Source organism: Corvus cornix, chromosome 4 (assembly GCF_000738735.6).
Source record: "Corvus cornix cornix isolate S_Up_H32 chromosome 4, ASM73873v5, whole genome shotgun sequence".
Taxonomy (NCBI): Eukaryota; Metazoa; Chordata; class Aves; order Passeriformes; family Corvidae; genus Corvus; species Corvus cornix.
In genome coordinates this window covers 12263049-12285935 of record NC_046334.1, presented here as the reverse complement: position 1 = coordinate 12285935, position 22887 = coordinate 12263049, and the positions used below count along the sequence as shown (strand labels likewise).

Here is a 22887-nt window from a genome sequence, read left to right as displayed (position 1 = left end):
GACTGCTTTGGGGAGAAACTTCAACACTGTTAGGTGGAAAAATCTATGTGCATTTTGCTTAGTGAAAAAACCTGTGTTCATTTTGTGTTGCCACTCATGCTGCAGCACAGCCAAATATTTGTCAAACACATTTTCAGCTTCATTAGAGCTTATTTTCCCCCAAATGCTGTCATGCTATTAACCACTTTTTCAGGGAATACATATAAATGGAAATAAAAGTACTTGAGAGGAAAATGGAGGAAAGCACAGACTTGCATAACACTATAACATGTATTACTGTTGTGCTTTACTTAAGCATTTGTTGGAAGGCACTTTGAATTTATTTGCTTAGAGTTGGCATGATCCCTTTTTTCCCACACTTCCTTGTGTGTGACACCACACAATGGGTGCAGCAAGGCAATAAAAGAAGGATTTGGCAGACCACAGTAAAGTGTCACTCTGACTGTATCTGTTAGATGAGGGGTGGGAGTGTCCTGCCTCCCTCCTCCTTGGGAGGAAAACCCAGGGCAGAAAGCCAAGGCTGTGTAAGCACGGGTTGTCCCTGGAGCTGGTGGGGCTGAGGTTGCTCTTGGCTAAGTAAAGGGCAAGCTGAAGGTCTGGTGTGCAGTGCATGCCGCCTCTCCCAGGTGACAGGTGATAAACACTTGGTTGCTCAAACCCAAGCAGGACTCTGGCACCTACAATTTCCTGTCTTGTTGTGTCTTTTTCTGATGAATGTGCTCTCCACAGTGGGACTGCTGCCAGCACCACCTGGGGACAACTACTGGTGTTCCGTTTTTTCTCATATGTTGGGTAGGATGAGGGGAAGTGTCCTCTCACTCCTTCCCATGTCTCTCAGCCCAGCTGTGAGCTGCTGTGCTGCCAGGGGTCCTCTGAGATCTTGGCACATGCAGACAGGGAAGCCTTCCACATGGAGTGGGTGCAACGGCAATGAGTGTTGTACCTGCTGTCTTCAAGCTTTGCTTGAGAAATCAGTGGCAAAAGGAGAAGCGGAAGGCAAAAAATTTCCTTCAAGAATTCGAGTTGCTCAGTGCTGATTTATTTATGCCACGTTAAGTCAGAAAAATGGAGGTTAAGCAGATGGGGAACCTCCATCAGAGGTTATAACCTACCCTTCCATCAGGATGAGCATGTTGGGTCATGAGACTGCCATGGAACAGCAAATCTCTCCTCTGAAGGGGACCTGTGGTCATGTGCGTGCAGCCTGTGTAGAGCCATACAACTTCCCCGTCTTGCACATCATCTCTCCTGGTTCAACTCTCTCAATACCTGCTCCCATCTGTCTTAAAAAGCATCATTATTATTAAGTAGTAAAGGCCCTTTTTAATCTGCAGTACAACTTATTTGGCTAAATAACATCAATACATTGAAAAAATACTTTCCACCTGTCAAATACTGCTGCAAAGTGTGTTGGATGTCCTTCTGCCAATACCTTGGTTAATGCTGGATTAACTTTATGATGCGTCATGTGTGGCTGTTCACTCAGCTCCTGCTCAGGTGCTCCTCGTGAATACTGGGAGCAGCACCATGGGGTTTAAGCAAGGACACCATGTGTGCCAGACACAAGGGATGGGAGAAGGGAAGGTCCATCATCCCCTGCATTGTTCTGGCAGAGGCTGTCAGCTTGGGATAAAACTGCCATAGAGATGGCACAGAGCACATGTCCCAGCTGCAAATTAGCCATGGGTCAACTTACTCCAGAAAGACTCTGGAGCTGACCTGAGAGCAGCTGACTGCTGAGGCTCTCCTGCTTCCCACCACTCTCTGGGGATGGGGATGGGGACGGGGACAGGAGGATCCGCACTTGCATCTTCTGGTGGTTCTGCTTGTGTGCAGGTGCAAGTCAGTGAATTTTTGAGTTAGGCAGTTAATGAAGCAGCAGACTACAAAAATTTATGAGTTGGACTGGTCTGTTTGTTACAAGAGGGTTGATTTGTTGATTTTAATTTAGTTGGTTTTTACCTTGTGAGCTCCTGAGATAAAGCTTGATTCCTGGAGGGCATTATCCGGTAAGTCTGAGTAATCTGGACAAAGATTGGCACCACGGAAGCGTAAAAAGGCGGTGAGCCACAGGAAGCAAAAGCTCAGCCAGAAGGAGTGTGATGTCTTTCTCACACAAGATGTGTGAAACATCTTGTGACAAACCATTGCCTGAGCTAGCATGCGATTGTAGAGGGATTTGAAACCACTTCTGCTACTTCTGTTTAGGTCTGACCTGCTGTGGCTAAGAGCTGCTGTGAAGCTGGTGACACCCTTTGTCTGTGAGCTCTACACTGTGTGCTGTACCTTATGTTCAGGTGCCTGTGGCACAGGGGGTTCAGGCATCTTGCTCAGATGGCACTGCACGCTCCCAGCCACAGCATCATTTTCTGATCAGCCACCCAAGCAGACCCTCTTCATTGTGTGCAGTGTCCCTGGCGTGGGAAGGATGAGGGATGTGCAGACATGGGAGCATGTCTGTCTCTCCTTGTACCAACTGCAATGGCTTCAGTTTTGATGAGATGTGCACCTGACCCTCAGTTGTATTTCCAAGGGCTGTGAAAATTTCCCCTTGCACTTGCTCAGCTCCATTCTCCTATGGCTTTTACAGCTGCAGGAAGTTCCCTTTTGCCTGAGCCATTTCAAGCTGTGGGACGGAAACAAGGTTTGTGGGTAACATGTTCTTCCATTGAAGCTGCTGAGATACCTGAAAAGAAAGGTGAAGTTTCTGATTCAGAAGCCCTTCTCCATGTCTGAAATGAAACCCTGAGGCTGTTACTCTGCCTCTGGAAAGGGCTGGTGGGACCAGAGCTTTGGAGACAGGCCACCAGGCACCCTTCTGTGCCAGGCAGCCCCCCTGACCTGCACACCAATGGGATTCACAGACCCTCTTGAATGAACACACCTCTCACCACTCGAAACACCAGTGTTTGTGTAAATAGCACGAGGCAGCGTGCTGGGGAAGGTGGCTTTGCTTATTTGTGGTAGTGTTTGAAGTTGCAGGTTGGTCTTAAGTGGTACAGAGAACAGGCATGAACATTTATGTGTGAGCGGCCCAAATTGGAATAAACGAGTTTCTGGCTGTAACTGCTTCATAAAATACAATGGTAGACTGCGTAATTCATACTTTGTTCTTTGCAGAGAAAGCAAAAAGATGTTAGGGGAGATCTTTTTAATCTGTGCTCCTGAATCTTCATCAGTATTGCATTTACTGCAGTACATGTTAAATTGGTGAATATTTATTCCAGCTGAATTTTTCCATTGTCTTCTTGGAAATAATCATGGAAGGGTTTGGAAGGGACTTTAAAGATCATCTGGTTTCAAACCCCATACTGTGGGCAGGGATGCTTTCCACTAGACCAGGTTGCTCTAAGCCCCATCCAACCTGGCCTTGAACACTTCCAGGGATGGGACATCCACAGCTTCTCTGGGCAACCTGTGCCAGTGCCTCATGACCCTAACAATGAAGAATTTCTTTGTAATATCTAATCTAAATCTATCCTCCTTCAGTTTAATTAACTCCTCCTTGCCCTGTCACTAAATACCCTTGTGAAAATTCCCTCCCCAGCTCTCTTGTAGCTCCCTTTAGGTACTGGGAGATACTCCAGGGTCTCTCTGGAGCCTTTTCTTCTTACCACCTAAAAACTCTGACTACATTTCAGCTTCCCATTTCCCTCCTTCCCAGCAGATTCCTAGGCCATGAGCATCATTCAGCCAGCCGGTGGGATGTCAGGCGTCTTCTCTTCTAGGGAGAATCTTCTGATTTACAACTTTTTGCAAACCTCAATTTCCACAGCCTATTGCAATGTTCTTAGACAAAACACCAACTGTGTATGATCCAGCCAGGGAGTGGCCAGGCAGCCCCATTGTAAAAGCAGGGACAGCCACAGTTAAACTTTGGAGCTGCTGGAAGCCAGGGGAAGCATTTCAGGGCACAGCTCCCTGTTTTCTCAGCAGCGCTACTAGTAAAAGGCTTCATTTAAAGCACCATGAATTCCAGCCTGTTGACAAAGCTGCTACACTGAAGTTTAGCCCCAACTTTCCCTTTCCCCATTCTTGACGAGGGCGAGAGAGCAGGGAACCTCACCATCAGCACTTCCCATGGGACACACTGAATTTGACTTGCTCCTGAGAAAGCAGTCACCCAGACCCTCTCTGGGATCTCTACACACTCTATGCATCCTGCTGGGAAACAAGAAGTGCTGTCCTGGGGCCACAGGTTCTCTACAAAATGTGGAAGTACATTCAAAACTGTCCTGACTTGCACAGAGCATGAGCGGTTACATATTTGGGGCATGTTAGTGCAGAAACTGTAAATATTAGTATATCATAAAGGGACATTTATGTGTGTATAGTAAATGCTCGGTTAATTTTATGGTAGCTGGGCTACGTGGCTTGTGACAAGCACTTAGGGAATCAGCTAATTTTTACAGAAAGCCTCCATGGGGTGTATTTTGTAAGAAATGAAAACCTAAATGTCTGTCCCAATGAAAGCACATCATTCAGAGCTGTTGTCCCCCAAACGGCTGAGTCAAGATTATGAAGAGTTAAACTTTACCTAGGAGTTAGAAGCAAATTGTACTGATTGAACCAAAGGATAAGTTAATGAAGAGTTAGAAATTTAGCCAAGGAGTATAGTGCTATTCACTATTATGTACCTGTCTGAAACTTTGCTTATAGTAAATGAACTGTCATAAGGACAAAAGAAGCTGATAGAATTATAGCTAGCACCTAGATTGCATGATCAAATACAGGGGGGAGGTATGGACCATCTCCAGAAGGCTTGCCAAGGCTTGCCACAATAGAAGGTAGGAAGTTCATGGTGATGAAGAGATCCCTGACTTCATCTTTCAAGACCACCGACCCAAATCAAGAAAAGAATTGTGCATGTGCAAAGGACTAGTAACCTCATTTTAACAGGAAGCAGCAATGGGAGGTGCTGGAGATACGTATATGATTAATATGTAGCACTTTGTGAAATAAACAGTGGGCAAATAACCGTGTAAGGGGCTGGCACATCTCTAGGAGGCGACTCCCAAGCTGCCCACCTGCATAATAAACATACCACTTTCTAACTTTAATTAGTTAGAGTTTTTGTCCGTGAATACCCCGTTTTTTAACGACTCACAGCAACAACATGTGGGCAAAGTTAAGGGAATAAGACAATAAACATGCAACCTTTTTTTTTCAAAGAAGACTCCTGGGAAAAGGAAAAATAAATCATTGTGTTCTGCATGTGTTAAGACTGTGGTTGTAAGGACAGGGCACAGCTCCTGACTTCCGCCTTCAAGTTACCTCCCACCCGTTATACTTTTTTTACTGCTGGCTGCCAGTAAGAACATCTGAGGGAGCACGTTTAGTTTCATCTTCGCCAGAGTCTCTTTGTGCAGGATCCCAGCTGGAGAGGAAGCTTGCACTGACCAAGGCTGCTCACCAGGTTAGTTCTCTAAAAGCATGGAAATACTAGTAACTTGTTAGCCTGTGAAGAGTGGGATAATAGTGTCAAAGTAGGGATTTTTTTCTTTTTTCCTGCTTAACACATAATATGAAGGAAACTATCTGGCAAATCTTACTTGGGGAAGTTGGGGGGGGGAGCTTGGGGAAGCTTTTTTAAAAAGCTATGCACAAAAGCTGGATTATGGGTTCACCTTTGCTTGCTGCTTTCTGCTGCTAACACAATTGTATAAATGTGTTGAAGGAATCTGACTGGTACTTCACTCTCTGTTTAAACTGGGCTGTCCTGCCAGAAGCTCGGATATTGATGGCTTTTGATGGCTGGTCTCCCTGTGTGCTTGCTGGTTCTTCAGTGGGGTGCACTGTTGGTGGCAAGAGCAGCTGTGCTTCAGTCTCCTCATTATTGTTTGCAGCGAGGAGAGGAGAAAATAGGTGAATAATACTCGTGTACAGACCACTGTGCATTTGTAAAAGCGTAGAGGGATTCACCACATATTGGTGGCACTGCTGTGGGTAGGCAGAGACGTTGCACTTCCCTCTGGACACGCACCTGGTACCACCACCTCCAGCTGCATTCCCGCCGGGCTTGCAGGTTGGCATGTGATGCCAGCTGAAGCCAGGAGTAGGACTTCTGGAGAAGCACGTGTTACTCCAACGGATGGAGAAGGAAGGTGCTCCCCTCCCCCAGCACCACTCCTTCACCTCAGTTTCTATTCTGGCTTCTGAACTCAGAAGAAACAGGAGGAGGAGGAGGAGGAAGAGGAGCCTGACCACCCAGCAGGGTGGGTCTGTTTTTGTCAAAGTGCAGTTCCTAAGAAATAAACCAACCCAATGTACAGAAAAAAAGTCTCAGCAAATGTGAGCAGGCAGTTAATCTTATCTCAGAGAACCTCACCCAAGCCCAAAATTTCTTTGAAAAGTTACCTAAGAATAGTCTGTGCTTTTTTCTTGGCTAGGGAAATAGAAGCAGAGAGGAATTGTTCTTGTTGCTATTCTTATTATAATTATCATCATTATTATTATTTCACACCTGAAAAACCTTACTGGTTTTCAAGATATACTTGCTTGCTTAACCACAGGAAGGCAAGGACAGGGTGTCAGACTTCGGACATTGATTTTCTGCCTTTCTGGCTCCCTATGTCAAGAAACCAGAGATAGGAGTTTTCGGTAGTATCTCTCTTGTGTGGGGGCTGGCTTTGCTATGAGGAAATGAGTTCGCAGGTGCTTCCCCGTGGACGCGAACATTGTCGCGTTCCACTGTGGGGAACTGCGAGATTTTTAAAAATGGATGGTCGGGAACGGACTGAGGCCAAACGAGGCAAACATTGTATCCGAGAGCCGTTTATTGACAACAAAAGGAGAAGGGAAAGGAGTTGCCCGAGCGAAAGACAGCTAGAAGAGACAAAAAAAGAAGAGAGGAAAATGGAAAAGACCGGGGAAGAGCAAAGGGACGAGACAGAGAGGAAAAGAAGGCCGTATCCCCAGCGAAGCAGCGCAGCGCTGTCGGTGCCCAGGCGGGAGGTGGGGCGTGTGCGCGCTGCCCGCCCGGGGCCGGGCCGGGTCTGACCGAGCCTGCGCGGCTCCCGGAGGGGCGCGGCTTCACGGGCGCGGCTCCTGCGGCGACGGTAGCTGACACGCGGTGAGTGGGCGCCTCGGACGGGAGGACCAGGACCGTGGGCACGGTCGCGGCGACCGGCTGGATCAGCGCGGCAGGGCGGGCAGTGACGGCTGGATCGGGGCGGCAGGGTTGGAAGCAGGCAGCCCAGGCAGGTACGTAGGGCGAAGCAGCGAGGCGGCGGTCAGGGGCACAGGGAGGCAGGACAGGTGCGAGGGCGAGCCCGCGAGGGCAGGAGAGCCAGAAGGCAGGCTGGGGCCAGGGCAAAGGAGGGAGCGAGCAGGAGCAGCGAGCAGGAGCAAACCCCCGGCCCGAGCGAGCAGCAGGCAGCCCTGATGCAGTTGGGTTTTATATCCCCCGGCCCCTCCCGAAGTCTGCCCAAGGACCGGGAACCATTGGCCCTGTCCAGCCTTCCAGTGCCGTCCATTGGTGGAGGCCTCCTCGCGGCCTGATCGGAGCAGCCCCCCGCAGTGTCTCCCGCTGCCTGCCTCCTGGCGGGTGTTGCCAGGCCGGGGCTCCGCAGAGACGAGGCTTCCCCACTCCTGGCTGCCTCCTGTGAGCGGCGGGCGTACGCTCCCTCCCCCCACATGCCTCTGACTACCGGAGTTGAGGCAAGCTAAAATGGCTGAATTCAGACTGAATTGGCTCCTCACACATGCTCTGTGCCCATGCCAAAGGCATCTTATGTAAAATATGCCAAGTCCAGCAACCGGAATGCCTGAGTTCACTGCCCAGCCCAGTTCAGCACAAGGGAAATGAGCTGCATCTAAGCACTAGCAGAGCCTTTATGGGGAGGAGTGGGGAACACCAGTGGCTTGATGCTATTTTGAAGGCTGGATAAAATGGCAGAAAATGTGAAAATGCAGGCAAAATACGATGATGCTTTATCACCTCCAGTAGCTGCAAGGGAGCTGGGCAAAAGGCGGCCTGCTAAGGGTGATAGCCACCAGTTTGGTTGGAGGTTCAGACCGACCACAGGTTTTTCACCGACTATCCTGTTTCCTGTCTCTTTCAGAAGAGGACCTGGGAATGGCTGCCCCAACCGTTGTGACGATCCAGCCGCAGTTTGGTGGGGCCATGTCCTCTGTCTCGAGATGCATGTGGCAGACAAGCCTGATGGACTGCTGCACCGACTGTGGTGTCTGTAAGTGCCTGGGACACACTTTCCTCGCCCCCTCTGCTTGGCTCGGTGGTGCCACTGTGCAGCCATGCTGCCTGGCTCTCCCAGCTGCTCCCCTGATGCTGGTGGTTCTGGGCGGGCGGGCAGAGCCTCAGCCAGTACTGTGTTTCTCCCCCTGCCAGGCTGCTGTGGGATGTTCTGCTTCCCCTGCCTGGCCTGTCAAGTGGCTGGGGACATGAACGAGTGCTGCCTGTGTGGGACCAGCGTGGCCATGAGGACCCTGTACCGCACCAGATACAACATCCCGGTCAGTGCTGAGCCTGCCCGCTCACCTGCTGCGAGTCCGAAAGACAAGGTGCCCCCGAGGCCCCTCTCTCCGCACTTAAGGGATGGGCTCAGGGCAGCAGTGATTCCACTCACCCTTTTTCCCCCATTTATATCCACCTCAGCTACTGCTTTCCCCTTTGAGCTTTGAAATGATGCCTGAAAAATAGGCTGGAAATAAATCCCCATAGACCAATGTCTACAGAGCAGGTATTTGTTTATTGCAGTGCTGGTGGTGAGGGGGATTTTTCCTCCTAACTCACTCCCCCTTGTCAAGTGCTGTGGTATATTTATACAGTAAATTTTGCTTAATGTTGCTATGTCATTACAGCATCATCACATACGTGCTGGAACTAATTTACATAGCATGATCTCATGGTTATTAGATAATTCTTTGTACTGTGTGTGCACTTCCCCAGTTCGGCGGTCTTGGGAGTCTTTGATGAAGGCTTCTAAAGTCTTCTTTGTACTTGAACTTTTCAACTTCGTTTTCGGGGTATGTGCAGTTACGATGCTCTTCGGTCCGTCCGGTCTTAACCGGCCTAAATTCTTTGTTTTGGCTTTGGCTTGCCAATTTCTCATTAGTACTATACTTTTCTATCTCTAAAACTGTACACATGGTAAGTTTTGGGTTTTTTTCTCCTCCATTCTGCATATAAGCAACTAGTTAACTATATACTAGCCATTGCATTGTATAAAAAGTTATTCATACTAGATTATATGGGCATCAAAAGCTATGATTCAGGCTATATAAGTATAGAAGGCTATGCTTCAGGTTATATTGATATTCTTCAGGTTATATTGATAAAAAGTCATGATTTAGGTTATGTTGATATTAAGGTTACATAGATACCTTATAACCCAAGCTATATAAGCACTTTGTTAGTTTGACCTAAGTTACATAGACATCAGAAAGATGGGAAAGACTTGAGATAACTGTGTGCCGACTAAAGAATGGGTGAAGTTGGTTACACAGATAAAGATCCATAATCAGGCTTGGGAGAAAGGTGGATAGTACATATGTGGGTGTGCTTCTTCCTGCGGGGGAGGCCAGTTGGTGCTGTCCCATGAGCAAACCATGGGGGCCCAAGTTCACTTTGCCCAAATTGTCTGTTCCTCTATTCATTTTTCTTCCCAGTCTGAACCTCAGAAGTCAAATGATAAGTAGCTGTCTGCAGCCTGCATAAAGGCTCCCTCCTTCCTTTCCTTGGTGCTTGGTGTTTGCCAGCCCAGGGCTTCAGTGTTTGCTACTCAGGATGCTGCAGCCAGCCAAGAAAAAAAGAGTACTTGACCTGGAATGTGATTATCATCTTCTTGGCCAGAACATGGCTTCTGGGAAGCCTCTGTCCCTAACCAGTGTCTCCCTAACAGGGGTCCATTTGCTCTGACTTCTGTGTTACCCTGTGTTGCCCTGTGTGTTCCATTTGCCAAATCAAGAGAGACATCAACCGCAGGAGGGAGCTTGGCATATTCTGGTAAGCTGGGGGTGCTGGTGCTGGTCCATAAAGCTGCTGTCACAGTGGCTTCCCAGAGCCTCTCGTGCCAACATCTTGACACAGGACAAAGTTTGCTGCAGTGGGTAAATGGCAGTGGACAGGTGATGAGTAACTCATCCTGAAATAAAATGTTCCTGGGAACATTGTGCAGGGTGGAGGGGGAAGGACTGGGAGGATACCGAGTGTGGCAAGGCACAGCCCTGCTCTCTGATGCTCCTCTCCCATTCTGTTGCAGATGCTGCCATCCTTGCTGCATCCTTGGAGCTGCTGCAGGCATGAGTCACTGCTGCCCTGACTGTTGGGAAATGTACCGTGTGAGGCTTGGCTTGATGGCATTTTATTTCCCCTAACTAACTGCAGCAATAAAGTTTTGAGTTTGTCTTCCTACCTCTGTGTACGTGACTCTTGCACCGCCTGAGAGCACCCATCCTTCTCCTGCTCCATCCATCTCAGCAGCCCCTGGTGCAGGTGAGGTTTCCCTGTGCCTGCTGCAGAGAGAGATTTTCACTACTATTTTGGTTTTGGATCAGCTTTTAGAAAGCTGATATTTAATACATTGAAGGATATTTAATACATTGAAGGAGTCGGTGTTGCTCTTCCAAGTTGCAAAATTTGAGAAAATGAGTACTGCTCCAGGGCAGAGCTGGGTCTTCCTGCAGGCAAGTGACTTCTGCAGGCCACCCAGCATTGCCCCTGCTGTGGTGGCCCAGGTGACTGTCCAGGGCTGTTGGTCAGTGCCACCTTTCTGAGTATAAAGGCATGGGGATTTGGGGCTGCCTGGCACCAGCTCACCTCGATGTTGCAGAGACATGGACCCTGAGCATGAATTCCTACCCACCTGCAATAAAAAAACCTGTTGAGTTGTGGGTTATGTGTGTCCTCTTCGTGGACAAACAGTGCCATCTTTCTCCATGGCCTTACAGCTCCCATCTGTCGGCACTGCGCTGTGAGCCCTGCATTCCCATCCAGAAGATGGTGGTTGCACCCACCCTCTCTCCATCACTCTCAAGAGAAATGCTAAAGAATTTTTGATCCCTACAAATATCTCCCAGCTTCGTTCTTTAAGGAGAGTATGATTATATTTTCGCCCCCACTCTGCCTTCACCTTCACTACAAAACTTCTGAAGGGCAGGTGGTGGCTGCTCTGCCCATGCTGTGGGGTGGGTGGGTGTGATGGCACTCCCAACTGCTTAAACCCCAGGTGGCCCAGACTGTCCTGTGGATGATGCCTGGCAATACAGAAAAATGCATTTTTATCCTAAGAGAGGCCGCCCCTGCGTCACCCAGTGCAGCTACAGGCAGTTCTTGCGGATGCTCAGGTTTGATGAAGGAAAGGTGCTGCACCTCCAGCAGCACATGGCTTAGGGCAGTGCAGGAACCTGGAAACAAACTGCCCTTCTCTGGAAACCTCTCCCGCTGGGGCTCTGGGCCTGGAGGATGCCAGGGTGGGGAAAGGTGAGGGTGGGCAGCAGGAAAGCAGCAGGGGAGCTGTCATTGTGCAAAGCTGCACCTAAGCTGGAGTTTGCTCTGTTAGTCAGAGGGAGCAGAGGTCATTTACCAGAGCACATATAAGGCATAAGGACCAGGAAAAGGACACGTATCTGCTGGGACAAGGACAGCTTGGAAAGGAGGTATGGCATGGCTTTGCTTTGGTTGTGGTATGGAAACTGCTCGTGGCTGAAGCAGTGAGGCTGGGGAGGGGAAGGGCTGGAAACAAAGGTGAGGTTTTCTACCTGGAAAACTGCTTCAGGGTTAACTCTGCATAGTGGGTGCTGCTGATGGCATCTTGACAGATGTGGGGAACAGAGGTAGAGGACAGCAGCTTTTGCTCTGTATTGCTCATTTGTGCACAAATACATGTGCCTATAGATGCGGCTTTGTGAGCTGGGCTGTCAGTGAAATGTGGCTGCACGCACCTTGGGATCCTTTTGTCCCCATCAGTCATTCCAGCATGGCTGGTGGTGCCATGGGGCTGTGAACTGTAGAATTGTGATGCATTTGGTGTGCTGGGCCTGGGCCTCTGTCGGGAGGTGAGTGTGTGGCAGAGGCTCTCCAGGCTGCTGCCGGCTCCGCACTGCAGCCTCCACCCATGCAGGGATGTGGTGTGCTCATACCTGGGGAGAAGGGGAAGTCTGACTGGAAGGATCCTGCCCCTAAAACTTCTCTTGCTGCTGTTGCTCCTGTGCATACTTCTCACTGTGGTCCCTGTGGTTCTGCCTGCTGCTGGACATCCCTGTCCCTGCATGGGAGTCCCATGCTGGGCTTACCACTGCACAGCCTGTCCATGGTCTGTCTCCTCCCCTGCCTCTCCAGGCTCTTGCTTCTTAAATCATCGTGTGCCAAGGCTTCCTGAAGAGGCTGCTGTTTTGGCATGCTAGGAGGTGCTACACTGGCTGCAGAGGTGCTGGGAATTACCTGGCATCTCGTGGATGAACAAACAGGGCCAGCTGGCCAGGGCAGGGCCAGGAGGCATTTGGAGAGGGACAGTGGGTGCAGTGTCCCCTGCTGCACTCACAGGTGTCTCAGACAGGGACAGCCCAGCCATGCTTCCACTGCCTGCAGAAAGCTGCAAAGTCAGGAGCGAACCATGTGGAGATTTTTACCAGCTTTCTTCCCTCTTACACCATAATTCAACCATCTTTTTCCTCTTCCTGGGACCACCAGGAACCAGGGTTGGCCCTACAGCAACAGGCTGTGCCTGGGACAGTCTGTAAATACTGGGGAGCCACAGGAGCTGCTGGTGGAGCCACCCCTTTGCCACCTGTTGGCATTAGTCAGTACAAACACAGTGCCACAGCTGGTGCCTCTCCAATGTGGGTAATGAGCTCAATGGCATGGTCTGAGTGCTGGGCACAGTAATTGTTCCACCACATTTCTTGTGTTGTTTAATACTTAACTTCGTGTAAATGTGCAATTCTGGTGTGAAAACAATCCTCTTCAAGCGCCTAACAAAGTGGTGCAGAGCTGGGACACAGGGCAGGGAGTGTGTCTGCATGGGACTTCTGTGGGAGCAGCCTCCTTTTTTTTTTGTTGTTTTGTTTTGTTTTGTTTTAATTAAAGCTCCAAAACGAAACTGAGAGTGGCAGAGGTTAGTGCTGTGCCTTGCAAGGGTGGCAGGAAGGGAAGGGGCCCCTGATGGAGGTGCAGGTGGAGTTGTTACATTGGTCAGGTGATTTTGGGGATGGTGCTGTGGAGCAGGAGCTTTCCTGCCCTCAGAGGATGCTGCCCCTCACTGAGGAAGGATGGGATGGAGAGGCACTCCACAGGCCATGGTGACCCCAGGAGACTGAGGAAGAGGGGCATGAGGTGTTGGCACAGACAGTCAAGTGGAGGAGGGATAGGAACTGGTGACAGGGCTTAGGGTGATGGAAAGAGACAAGGAAAACCCACTGCCTTGAAGCACACTAAAAAGGCAAGGGAAGAAGGAAGGGAGAGGAGGAAGAGTATAGGCTGAGATCCTCACAGAACGAAGCAAAGATTAAGGTGACTCCTGAGAGCTTGGGGAAGCTGGAACCAAGCAGCTTTGGGAGACTGTGATCATAAACAAAAAATAAAACCAAAAATCAGCCCAAAACACAGACAATTTTATGCAGACAATGATGAAAGCTGACCTGGAGATGAGAAGACAGGTTTGAAGTGTTGAAGCACTGCAGCTCTGAAGCAGAAGGACCTCTGTTTTCACAGAGGCATTTTACTTGCATAGGCAAGGGATGATGTGCTGCTGCCTTTGGTGGGAGACTGGTTTTGGGGAGGGCTTTGCTTCAGGGGGTAGTGGCAGCTTCTGGCAGAGCTGTGCCCCCCCTCTGTGGTGAGGGTGGCAGTCCCCTGGCAGTGGGGACTCCCCAGGGAGCTCTCTCTTTGAATGCAGCAGCCTGAGCAAGACACCTACTTCAGAAAGACCTGCAGCATCTTCCTTTGATGGCTTTTCCTTCAGACCACAAGCTGCCTGGAGTGACCTGACCCTGTGCTGGCAATGGCTTCTCAAACCGTGATCACAGTCCAACCCCAGTTTTCAGCTGCCCAACAGCCGGGGGAGTGGCAGACAGGGCTGCTGGACTGCTGCTCCGACTGCGGCGTGTGTGAGTACAGACATACCCCTCATTCCTGCTGTTGCTCATGATGTGTTCCTGGTGTTTTACCCTGCTCCTTCTGCAGCATAACCCCTGCTGCAAACCCCACTCCTGTGGGTACTGGAGGCAGAGCAGCTCTTGCCTGATGTCAAGAGCCACAGCTCCTGGCTGGCTTTCCCCCCTTTCCTCCATCTTTGCACCCCTCAGCCAAGCCCACGTCTCACTGTCCTACAGGTCTTTGTGGGATATTCTGCTTCCCCTGCCTGGACTGCCAAGTGGCTGGGGACATGGACGAGTGCTGCCTGTGTGGCTCCAGCGTGGCCATGAGGACCCTGTACCGCACCAAATACAACATCCCGGTCAGTGACTCAGCTCAGGGAAGGAGAAAGGGGTGCCCAAGGGGAAGTACACAGGCAGGGAGTTGCATGGGCATCCCGGCAGGCTGGGAGTCAGGGACACATCTGCCTCACCACTGTGAGCTGAAGATAATCACACCACACACCACTTCACCCCAGCCCTTGCTGAATATGAGCAACAGTGTGCTGCAGGGCCCGGGTGAGCTGCCCAGGGGTGCAAATAGAAAGGCTGAAAGGCTTAAAGGTTGGTGTGGGAAGGGGTTACTCGTGCAATGTCCCTTGCTCCATAGGGCTCCATCCTGGGAGACTTTTGCACTGTCCTATGGTGCACCTCATGTTCACTCTGCCAGCTGAAGAGAGACATCAACCGGAGGAAGGCGCAGGGCATATTCTGGTAAGCTGGGGCTGCTGGTGCTGCCTTACCTCACTGCTGCACAGCACCCAGTGCCTTCCCACAGTCTCCCTTTCCACTGACACCTGACTCCAGACACAGGGTTGCTGCAGTGACGGAGCAGAAATGGCTGAGGAAAGGGTGACCCTCCTCTCCTGTCCTGTTGCAGATGCTGCCATCTTCAGTGCACCCTGTGGAGCCACTGCAGGCAGGAGATGCTGCTGCCCTGGATGTTGGGAAACGCACCGTGAGGAGTTTGCCTTCGCTGTGCCTGATCCCCTCTTCCCTGGTAACGCCAGCAATAAAAGCACTGCCTGTCTTCCTGCCCATGTGTTGTTATTTATGTCTCTGTGTCCTTCTGCAGCACCAGAATCAGTGCTGTACTTTTCTAGGCTGTGTGGTCAGAGCCATGATGAGGTTGTCAGGTAAAGGTTTTCTCTTGCACACCTACGCTGGAATGAGTCCAGACCACAAAATTCAGTGAGGAGAAAATAAAATAAAAGCCAAATCTGTTATGGGAACAACTTCTCTGTGGACACTGCTAATGGGCAGAGCTGGTGACAGCATTGCCTGCTGCTCAGAGAGGCCCAAGAGAAGTGATCCCATCCCTACTGCTACCTGGACTGTCCCCAGCACCAAGACACAAGTGGGGAGTGATGGTGATGCTGTGGGATTCCCAGTCTCATTCTTCTTTCCCCACACAAACATTGTCAAGAGACCATCACAGGGGAGCTGCTTCTCTGTGGGTCAGACCCCTGCAGCTGTGGGTGTTAGGTGTAATATGCTGTGGTGGAAGAGCTGGGACTTAGGGGTGCAAGGGTTTATCCATTGCCTGCCATGGTGACAAACAGGGACGAGGTAAGTCTGGGACTGGGGTTGCTCTGGCTCAGACCGGCTTAAGGTTTATTGCTTTGAAGAGAAAAAGGTGGGTTTTGCCCAGAGTGGGCTGCAGGGGACCCAGAGGCTCTGTCATGTCTGTGCTTCTGTGCTGGCACCTTCAGGACAGGAGCGGGATTTATTCAAAAATACTTCTTCCACTCCCCTGTTTGCACCATCACAACTCCCGTTGCAGTTGCCCCCGGTGCGCAGGGGTGAGGCTGTGCCGCTGCTGACTGCGCGTATGGGTGTGTTCATACACATAAACCTGTGCACAGAGAAGCAGGAGAAAGCGGCTGTGCTGTGGTGGCAGCCGGAGCTGGGAGCTGACAGTGTCCGTGCTGTGGGGACAGATGTCACGGGTGGCCACAGGCATGCTGGGTCATCTCTGCTCCCTCCTGGCTGCTTGTACTAAATCCCTGCCACTTGCATCCTGACAAGCACAGAGCAGGGTTGGGCTCAGACCCAGCCCACAACACAGGCAGCTGCCTGGTTTGAGGTGGCCAGTTCAGCAGCAGCCCGGCTGCTGCAGCAGCTCACGGATGACCTGGGAGCACCCAGGATCAAGGGCTTCAAAGCCACACAGCCAGGCATGCTGAGGTCCTCTCTTTCCAAGGACAGGTGCAGGCCCTCTGCCTCCATCTCTCCTCTCACAGGAGGTTGTTTTGGGCTTCCCTGACAGTCATTCCTGCTAACATCCTTCCACTCCTAGGCCCATCCTTGATCATGGAGTCTCCTCTCCAGGTCTCTTTCTCCTCCAGCGCATGCAGGGGTTGGTCCATTGGGACCAGGGACCAAAGCCATGAACCCTGTAGGGACCTGTGTCCTCCACAGTGAGCCAGAAGCAGCCAGAAGGCTGCTGAGCAGACACAAGGACATGGAGGTTTTGATTCTGTGAATTTCTTTATTAAAAGTTACTACCAATGGCCACTACTAAAGCAAGTACGTACTCATGATCACTTACCTGTAGGCATACCTATATGCATTATTTGAGGTGCTACCAGCACGACCCTTGCCAAACTGCTGCCAGTAGCAGGCAGGCAGGAAAAGCCTCTCGTCGCAGGTGATCCACATCACGGAGCCGTACAAACCCAGAGCTGCACCCGCCCGTATCCCGGTCCCTGCGCGGGCGGTCCCTGGCTGTCGCACGGCCCAGCCAGTCACTCCCGATGTTCCACCCTTATGGCGCACACAAGGACGCGTGATAAGCTTGGATTTCCCGCAGGGATCCCGTTTTTCCCGTGAGATCCCTGCAGGCTGTTCCAGCGCAGTGCCAGGACTCGGCACTTCCTCATCTGTCCTGCCCCAGGAGCACCGGGGCTCTCGGGCTGAGCGCCACTGGGATGGACGCACGTCCCAGGGACATGAAGGTACATGGACGTGCCCGCAGCACCCCCAGGCGAGGCACCTTGGTACCAGGAATTCCCGGTCGGCGTCAGCCCTGGGCTGGCAGCTGTCCCCGTGCCCCGGCTGCTTAAGGACGAGGGATGGCAGGAACAGAGATATTTTCCTGGTCCTGAGGCGTTTCTGGCAGCAATGTTAAGCCTTCCCTTCCGACTCGAGGGGTCCTGCATTGTTCTTCTCCACCTTCCCTCAGGCCGCTGCCAGCTTGCTGGGGCCAGGATCATTGTGGTTTCCTTATGATGCCTCCCTCGAGGCCAGGATCGTTGTGGTGATCGTTTTCCTTGCTGGTGCTGAGACGGGTCCTTCCTGACCCAGCTCTGCCCTTGTGTCCTCACGGGGCTCTTGTTTGCACAGGCAGTGCTGTGAAGGTGTAGCAAGGAGCCAGGAGCAGCCAGGAGCCAGGAGCAGCCAGCTCCAAGCCTGGGCGAGAGGCACAAGTGCCTACCTCATCCAAGGAGTGTCAGGGGACACAGGAGCTCTGCAGGCAATGCCCGGTGAGTGCCTGAAGTGACGACCAAACAGCCCCACACCCAGCATGCTGTCAGGGCGGTCTCTCGCTGCTGGCCAGGGTGGGAAAAGCCCAGGATAACCATGGCTGGCTGGGTTGGGTCTGCTCCTGCTGCCTCTGCATGAATACATGTGGAGGCAAACAATGCCAAAAAGGTCTCAGTGCCACAGCCCCCCAGACCAAAGCCCCACCCACGAGGTCTGTGCCTCACATTTGGGGGGCTGGGAGCTGGGAAGGGAGTTCAGGGAAGGTGAACCAACAGCTGTTGGGGTCTGGCCCAGCTGTACCCCGTTGCCAGCAGTTCTGTGTAGTACTGGGGACAGCCCAGTGTTTGTGGGTACAGTCCCTGTGCACACAGTGGGGGTGAAATGCACCCTGCTTAGCAGGCGGGTTTAAGCAAGATGCCCTTCCTGGGCTGCCCTTCTGAGAGAGACGTGACTCTTCTGGATGGGGAGGGGAACAGGCATCTCCTGAGAGTCTCTGGGGTGTGCTCCCCGGAGCTCTGACTGACTAGTGTCTCTCATCTTTTTAGGTACAGAGGGGGTACCACTGCCTTGTGCTGCTTCCTCACCTGCCCCCACAGCCTGCGGTCGCTCAGAGCATGGCTGCCCAGAAGAGCCAGGGTCACCCTCATCTCACTTTGCTGTCAGGAATGGGACTAAGAGTGACCCTCCACACAGTGAGGAGCATGTGACATGTATTTAATCCCCAAAGGAAGAGGCCAGGCTCCTTGCTGGGAAGGGCTCCCTGTAGGGGACAGCCCATGTGGCTCTTGGGTGAAAGACACCCTGGTTCCAGCTGATAGGCACTTCAGCTACTGGACACTTTGGATTAGAGATACTTCTGGTTCTCACAGTTCTGGCTGATGGCTGCTCCAGCTGCTTACAGCTCAAGGTATTTGATGCTCCAAGTGATTTCAACTCCTGCATCTTCCAGCTCCAGCTCCAAATCATGGTTCTGGCTGCTCTGCCATTGAGGTACAAGATGCTCTTGCCAGCAGACCTCCTCCCCTTGTTACACCTTGGGTTAGGGACACTTGGGTTTCTCCTGAGTTTCAGGTCATTCCAGCTCCTGGACATGGTATGCTAATTACAGGCAATGGATGTTCCACTTCAGGATATTTGAAGCCCTGAGCTATTTGGGCTCCAAGCACAGTTCAGAGAAGGGATGCTCCTACTGCCTCCAGAGGCAGAAATTAAGTCTGGGGGGTGTTTTCAAACAGTCTGAGGAACTCCCAGAAACGGGAGACAGCCCATCCCACAAAGCACACTATTACAGTTGGAAAACACCTCCAAGATCGAGTCCAACTATCAACCTAACACTGCCATGTTCATCACTAAACCACATCCCCGGGTGCCACATCTACACATTTTGTTAACACTCCCAGGGTTGGTGATTCCACCACTTCCCTGGGCAGCCTGTTCCAATGCCTGACCACCCTTTCCATGACAAAATTTCTCCTAATATTCAACCTAAAACTCCCCTGGCACAACTTGAGGAAATTTCTTCTCATTTCCTCTCATCCTATCATTTGTTTACCTGGGAGAAGAGGCTGATCCCCACCTCTCTACAAACTCCTTTCAGGTAGTTGTAGAGAATAAGGTCTCTCCTGGGCCTCCTTTTTTCCAGACTAAACATCCCCAGCTCTGCACTGATCCCACAGGGACATGAGATGATGCAGTGAGGCATGACCCTGAGCATCAGATCAGGCACTCTCTGAAACTCTTCTCTCTTCAAGGCTAACGCAGTGTGTTGATGTAGTGGATGGTGGTAAAAGCACAACTAATGCAAGCCCCTCCTGAAACAGCAGGGTGGTTCCAGGGTGGTTCTCTACGTTTCCAATAAGCTCTTTTGCTGTTCCTCCATTTTTGCAGCAGAGCAGTGGTGGTGCTGCCTGCATGAAGTACAGGCAAGTTAAACCAGACCACCATGTTGCGGTGGCTAAGTCCACTTTACACCCCTCAAGTTGCCTTAAAAGTGGTCTCTCCTTATAAAACTGTGCTAGAAAGTTCTCCCTTTGTCTACATGCTGCTGGTCACTGGCACTCTTCCCCCTCCCATCCCTTTTCCCATTGGCTTCTGTTATGTCATTCAGCCTTGCCTCTGTCCCCTAGCCCTCAGACTATTGGTTTTGGATGCTCTGCCCGCCTTTGGGCGTTTTCAATAAAACGGGCACGGACTGTCGGTTGTTGTTCTTGCCTCTGTTCCCTTCGGGGTGTTGTCATTAAACGCCTCGGAATTGCATACAGAGAACCCCTCTCGCCTCTCTGTCTCCGGTTCGTGCACACACTGTGGGTGTGAGTGGCTGTTCGTGACCACCTGTGAAGGTGAGACTGTGTGCATGCGTGGGTGCTGGCAGAGGGCCGCCCAAGCGGTCCACGAGGGACCCATCAGGGAAAAACGCGGCATCGACCCACCGAAGCCCTCACTTCTTTACCACCAAGTTTCACATCCCACACTATTGCTAATGGACAAACTCGGTACTATTTCTTTTCTTCCCCCGGGCCTGGCCCCTAAGCAGCTTTGTGTTTCAGGAATCTGTGCAGCGTGAGCCGGGAGAGCAGAGTGTCAGTCACTAGAGGGCACCAGGGAAGAAGGATGCTGAGAGCTCCACTTGCTTCTGTGCTTCACAGTCCAGCACACGAAAGAGGAACAGTTTTTCAGCACTGCCCTGCTGCTGCTGCCGTTTGTCCACAGGAAATTCCCCCATGACTGGACATTTCTGCTCTGGCACAAGATCACAGCAATTTAGCAGTGAGAAGGAAACACCTCAGTCGCTGGGACATATTAGAACATCCATGAATAGATGCATAATCTCTGAGGGTACCTATCTAGTTGTCCTTGCCCTTTGTTTGTGTTTGGGACATTTCACAGGGGATGCAGTGCTTGCCACAGGGGTGCTTCGACTCCTTCCCTGGGACTTGTTGTCTCAAAGAAATCAGAGAGCTGGGAAGGAAAACAACTGCAGACATGGAAAGGTGTTAGCTGGTGTTAGCAGCTTAAGGAACTGTTGTGTTCACCGAGAGGAAACAGAGCTCTTAGATATTTCCTAGGTATGTTAATTCTCAAGTAAGCCAGGCTTTGGCCTGAAAAGCAACGTAGAGTCAAAACACCTGTAAGACAAAGCAGGGTTGTGAAGGGTTATAGCTCTAAGCCTAAATTCAGGAGGCTGGAACACATCAGTGAAATGCATCTCACTCTGAGCATCAGAGAACCTGGTAGGAAACCTCCCACTCAAGTAAAATGTGTGATGTTAACATCACAGTGATTTTACTGGTACTTTTCTGGGGCACAGTCGAAGTCATTTGATATGGGAATGTTAAGCCTTACAGGGGAAAGGTTCATCATGTTATTTCCAGGGCAAATGAGGCAGACCAAATGATTCCCGAGAGGTTTGACACCAAGCTGGAAGTACTGTACTGTTCCACGCCAGCCTGATCTGCAGCTCAGGAGAATTCCCGGTGAGCATCATATTGAGTAACGTTAGATTCAACCTCTACATCCCTTCCTTGAGGTTCATCACCTCAAGTCTTTCAGTAGCAATTACTCATACAAAATGTGTTTTCTTCTCCTCCCTCTAATAAATTTTTATTATGTTTTTCAACATTGCCTTCCAGTGCTGAGGTGGAAGTGCAGAGCCTCATTCAACTCTAAACAAAGAAGGGTCACAGCCCAGTACCTCTCCTTGGCTGGTGTGGTTGCTGCACAGATTCCACCTTTTGTTTTGGTTAATGGACAGCTGGTAGTGACCTTCTGCCAGATTTAATATTTAAACAGCACATGGAAGCTGCTTGGAAGCATTGTCTGATAAGGGGATACCTCACTTACAGTGTGTGTAACATCTCAGGGTTTATTTGTTGTGAACTGACCAAAGGTCAGCTGCATGTTGTGGGTGTGCCTCACATCTGACCAAGCACAAAACACAAGTGTGAAAGGTTGAACTCCATGTTCAATCAGTTACTAACATTAAGTAATCCTGCGATACACCACAGGTTTGCCCAAAGACAGATGAGGATTGTCACTTGTCATGCATTCTTATCTGACAAGCACCTGGGGTAGGCACGGCCTTGGAGACAGTAAGATAGAAAAAAATTTATGAGGGTAGAATTTATTACCGAGTTTTGCACTCCTGAGGGCACAGGTTTTGAGCCCTGCAGCAGTACATGAACCCTGGGTCCACCTGATCTCCTGGGGAGCCCTGCAGCAGCAAAGCCAATGAGACGCCAGAGTGTGCCCTCTTTCTCCCTAATGAAATCTATAACCTTATCTCTGAGGAATCGTGTTCCTACAGTGCATTTCTTCTATTACTAATTTGAATATGAATGGTTCTGTATTATCCTTATACAAGACCATTAAGCATCTCAGCAGCTATCAGAGTTGATAACACAGTCCCTTCAGACTCACTTACACATGTGTCTAAGAGAAAAAACTTCCCAGTGAAATTAAATTGCTCCTGGCCAGTTCCTGAAACTGCATAAAGACAGGCTGAATTCCTTTCACTCAGTGTTTCAGACTCTAATGCAAGCTGGGGCTTTCCTTCAGACAGTCTGCTCCATGCCTGAAGACAGGAAAAACTGTGAATTGATGCACTCAGAAACGATCACAAGGATACCTGTGCTCACAGTTAAAAAACCCCAAATCATATTGGCTCTTAACAGTAGAACAAATATCTGTGCAAACAAAATAACCACAGTTTTTCATCTCCTTTTGTTGTTGGTTTGTTGGTTTAAGCATGAGCACCAGTCATGCTGAGAGCAACAGCACCTCTCTCTGCATCTTGTGCAAGTGCTCTGTTTTTTCCTAACTCATAGAGGAATATCCTGAGTTGGAAGGGACCCAAGAAGGATCATAAAGTCCAACTCCTGGCCTGGCATAGGACAGTCACAAGAACCACACCATGTACCTAAGAGTATTGTCCAGAATCTTCTTGAACTCTCGTCAGGCTTGGAGCTGTGACCACTTCCCTGGGAAGCGTGTTCCAGTGCCCAGCCACCCTCTGGGTGAAGAAACTTGCTTCTAATATCCAACCTAAACCTCCTCTGACACAACTTCAGGCCATTCCCTGGGGTCCTGTCAGTGTCTCCACAGAGAAGATTTCAGTGCCTGCCCCTCCTCTTCCCCTCACAAGGAATGAGGTGTCCCCTCACTCTCTTCTTCTCCAGGGCTGAACAAGCCAAATAACCTCAGCCACTCCTGGTATGGCTGCCCCTCTAGAACATTCCCCATCTTTGTTGCCCTCCTTTGGACCCTCTCTAATGGCTTAATGTCTTTTTTATATTGTGGCACCCAAAACTG

At 50.7% G+C, this 22887-nt stretch overlaps 2 protein-coding genes across 4 annotated transcripts; both read left to right on the top strand.

Moving 5' to 3' along the window:
• Nucleotides 1-5289: 5289 nt before the first annotated feature.
• Nucleotides 5290-10375, top strand: PLAC8 (placenta associated 8). 3 transcript variants are annotated; one of them, XM_010412038.3, is made up of 5 exons: nucleotides 5293-5416; nucleotides 8064-8192; nucleotides 8351-8475; nucleotides 9864-9967; nucleotides 10224-10375. In XM_010412038.3, coding segments are annotated over exons 2-5 (345 nt in total). In that variant the 5' UTR covers nucleotides 5293-5416; nucleotides 8064-8077; the 3' UTR covers nucleotides 10225-10375. The 3 variants fall into 3 exon arrangements, with proteins under 3 accessions (XP_039407592.1, XP_010410340.1, XP_039407593.1); XM_039551658.1 differs by lacking the exon at nucleotides 10224-10375 and having other exon boundaries at nucleotides 5290-5416; nucleotides 9864-9971; XM_039551659.1 differs by lacking the exons at nucleotides 5293-5416; nucleotides 10224-10375 and adding an exon at nucleotides 5709-7203 and having other exon boundaries at nucleotides 9864-9971.
• Nucleotides 10376-13961: 3586 nt separating this feature from the next.
• On the top strand, nucleotides 13962-14812 carry LOC104697254 (placenta-specific gene 8 protein-like). The gene is made up of 3 exons (XM_010412039.3): nucleotides 13962-14067; nucleotides 14293-14417; nucleotides 14705-14812. Exons 1-3 carry the CDS (start codon nucleotides 13962-13964, stop codon nucleotides 14810-14812), a joined length of 339 nt encoding a protein of 112 aa, XP_010410341.1.
• Nucleotides 14813-22887: the final 8075 nt, after the last annotated feature.

Coding starts and splice junctions, on each gene's coding strand:
- PLAC8 (XM_039551658.1), top strand. CDS start 8,078: ATGGCTGCCCCAACCGTTGTGACGATCCAGCCGCAGTTTGGTGGGGCC. Junction 8,193..8,350: donor CTGCACCGACTGTGGTGTCT/GTAAGTGCCTGG, acceptor TCCCCCTGCCAG/GCTGCTGTGGGATGTTCTGC. Junction 8,476..9,863: donor GCACCAGATACAACATCCCG/GTCAGTGCTGAG, acceptor TCTCCCTAACAG/GGGTCCATTTGCTCTGACTT.
- LOC104697254 (XM_010412039.3), top strand. CDS start 13,962: ATGGCTTCTCAAACCGTGATCACAGTCCAACCCCAGTTTTCAGCTGCC. Junction 14,068..14,292: donor CTGCTCCGACTGCGGCGTGT/GTGAGTACAGAC, acceptor ACTGTCCTACAG/GTCTTTGTGGGATATTCTGC. Junction 14,418..14,704: donor GCACCAAATACAACATCCCG/GTCAGTGACTCA, acceptor CTTGCTCCATAG/GGCTCCATCCTGGGAGACTT.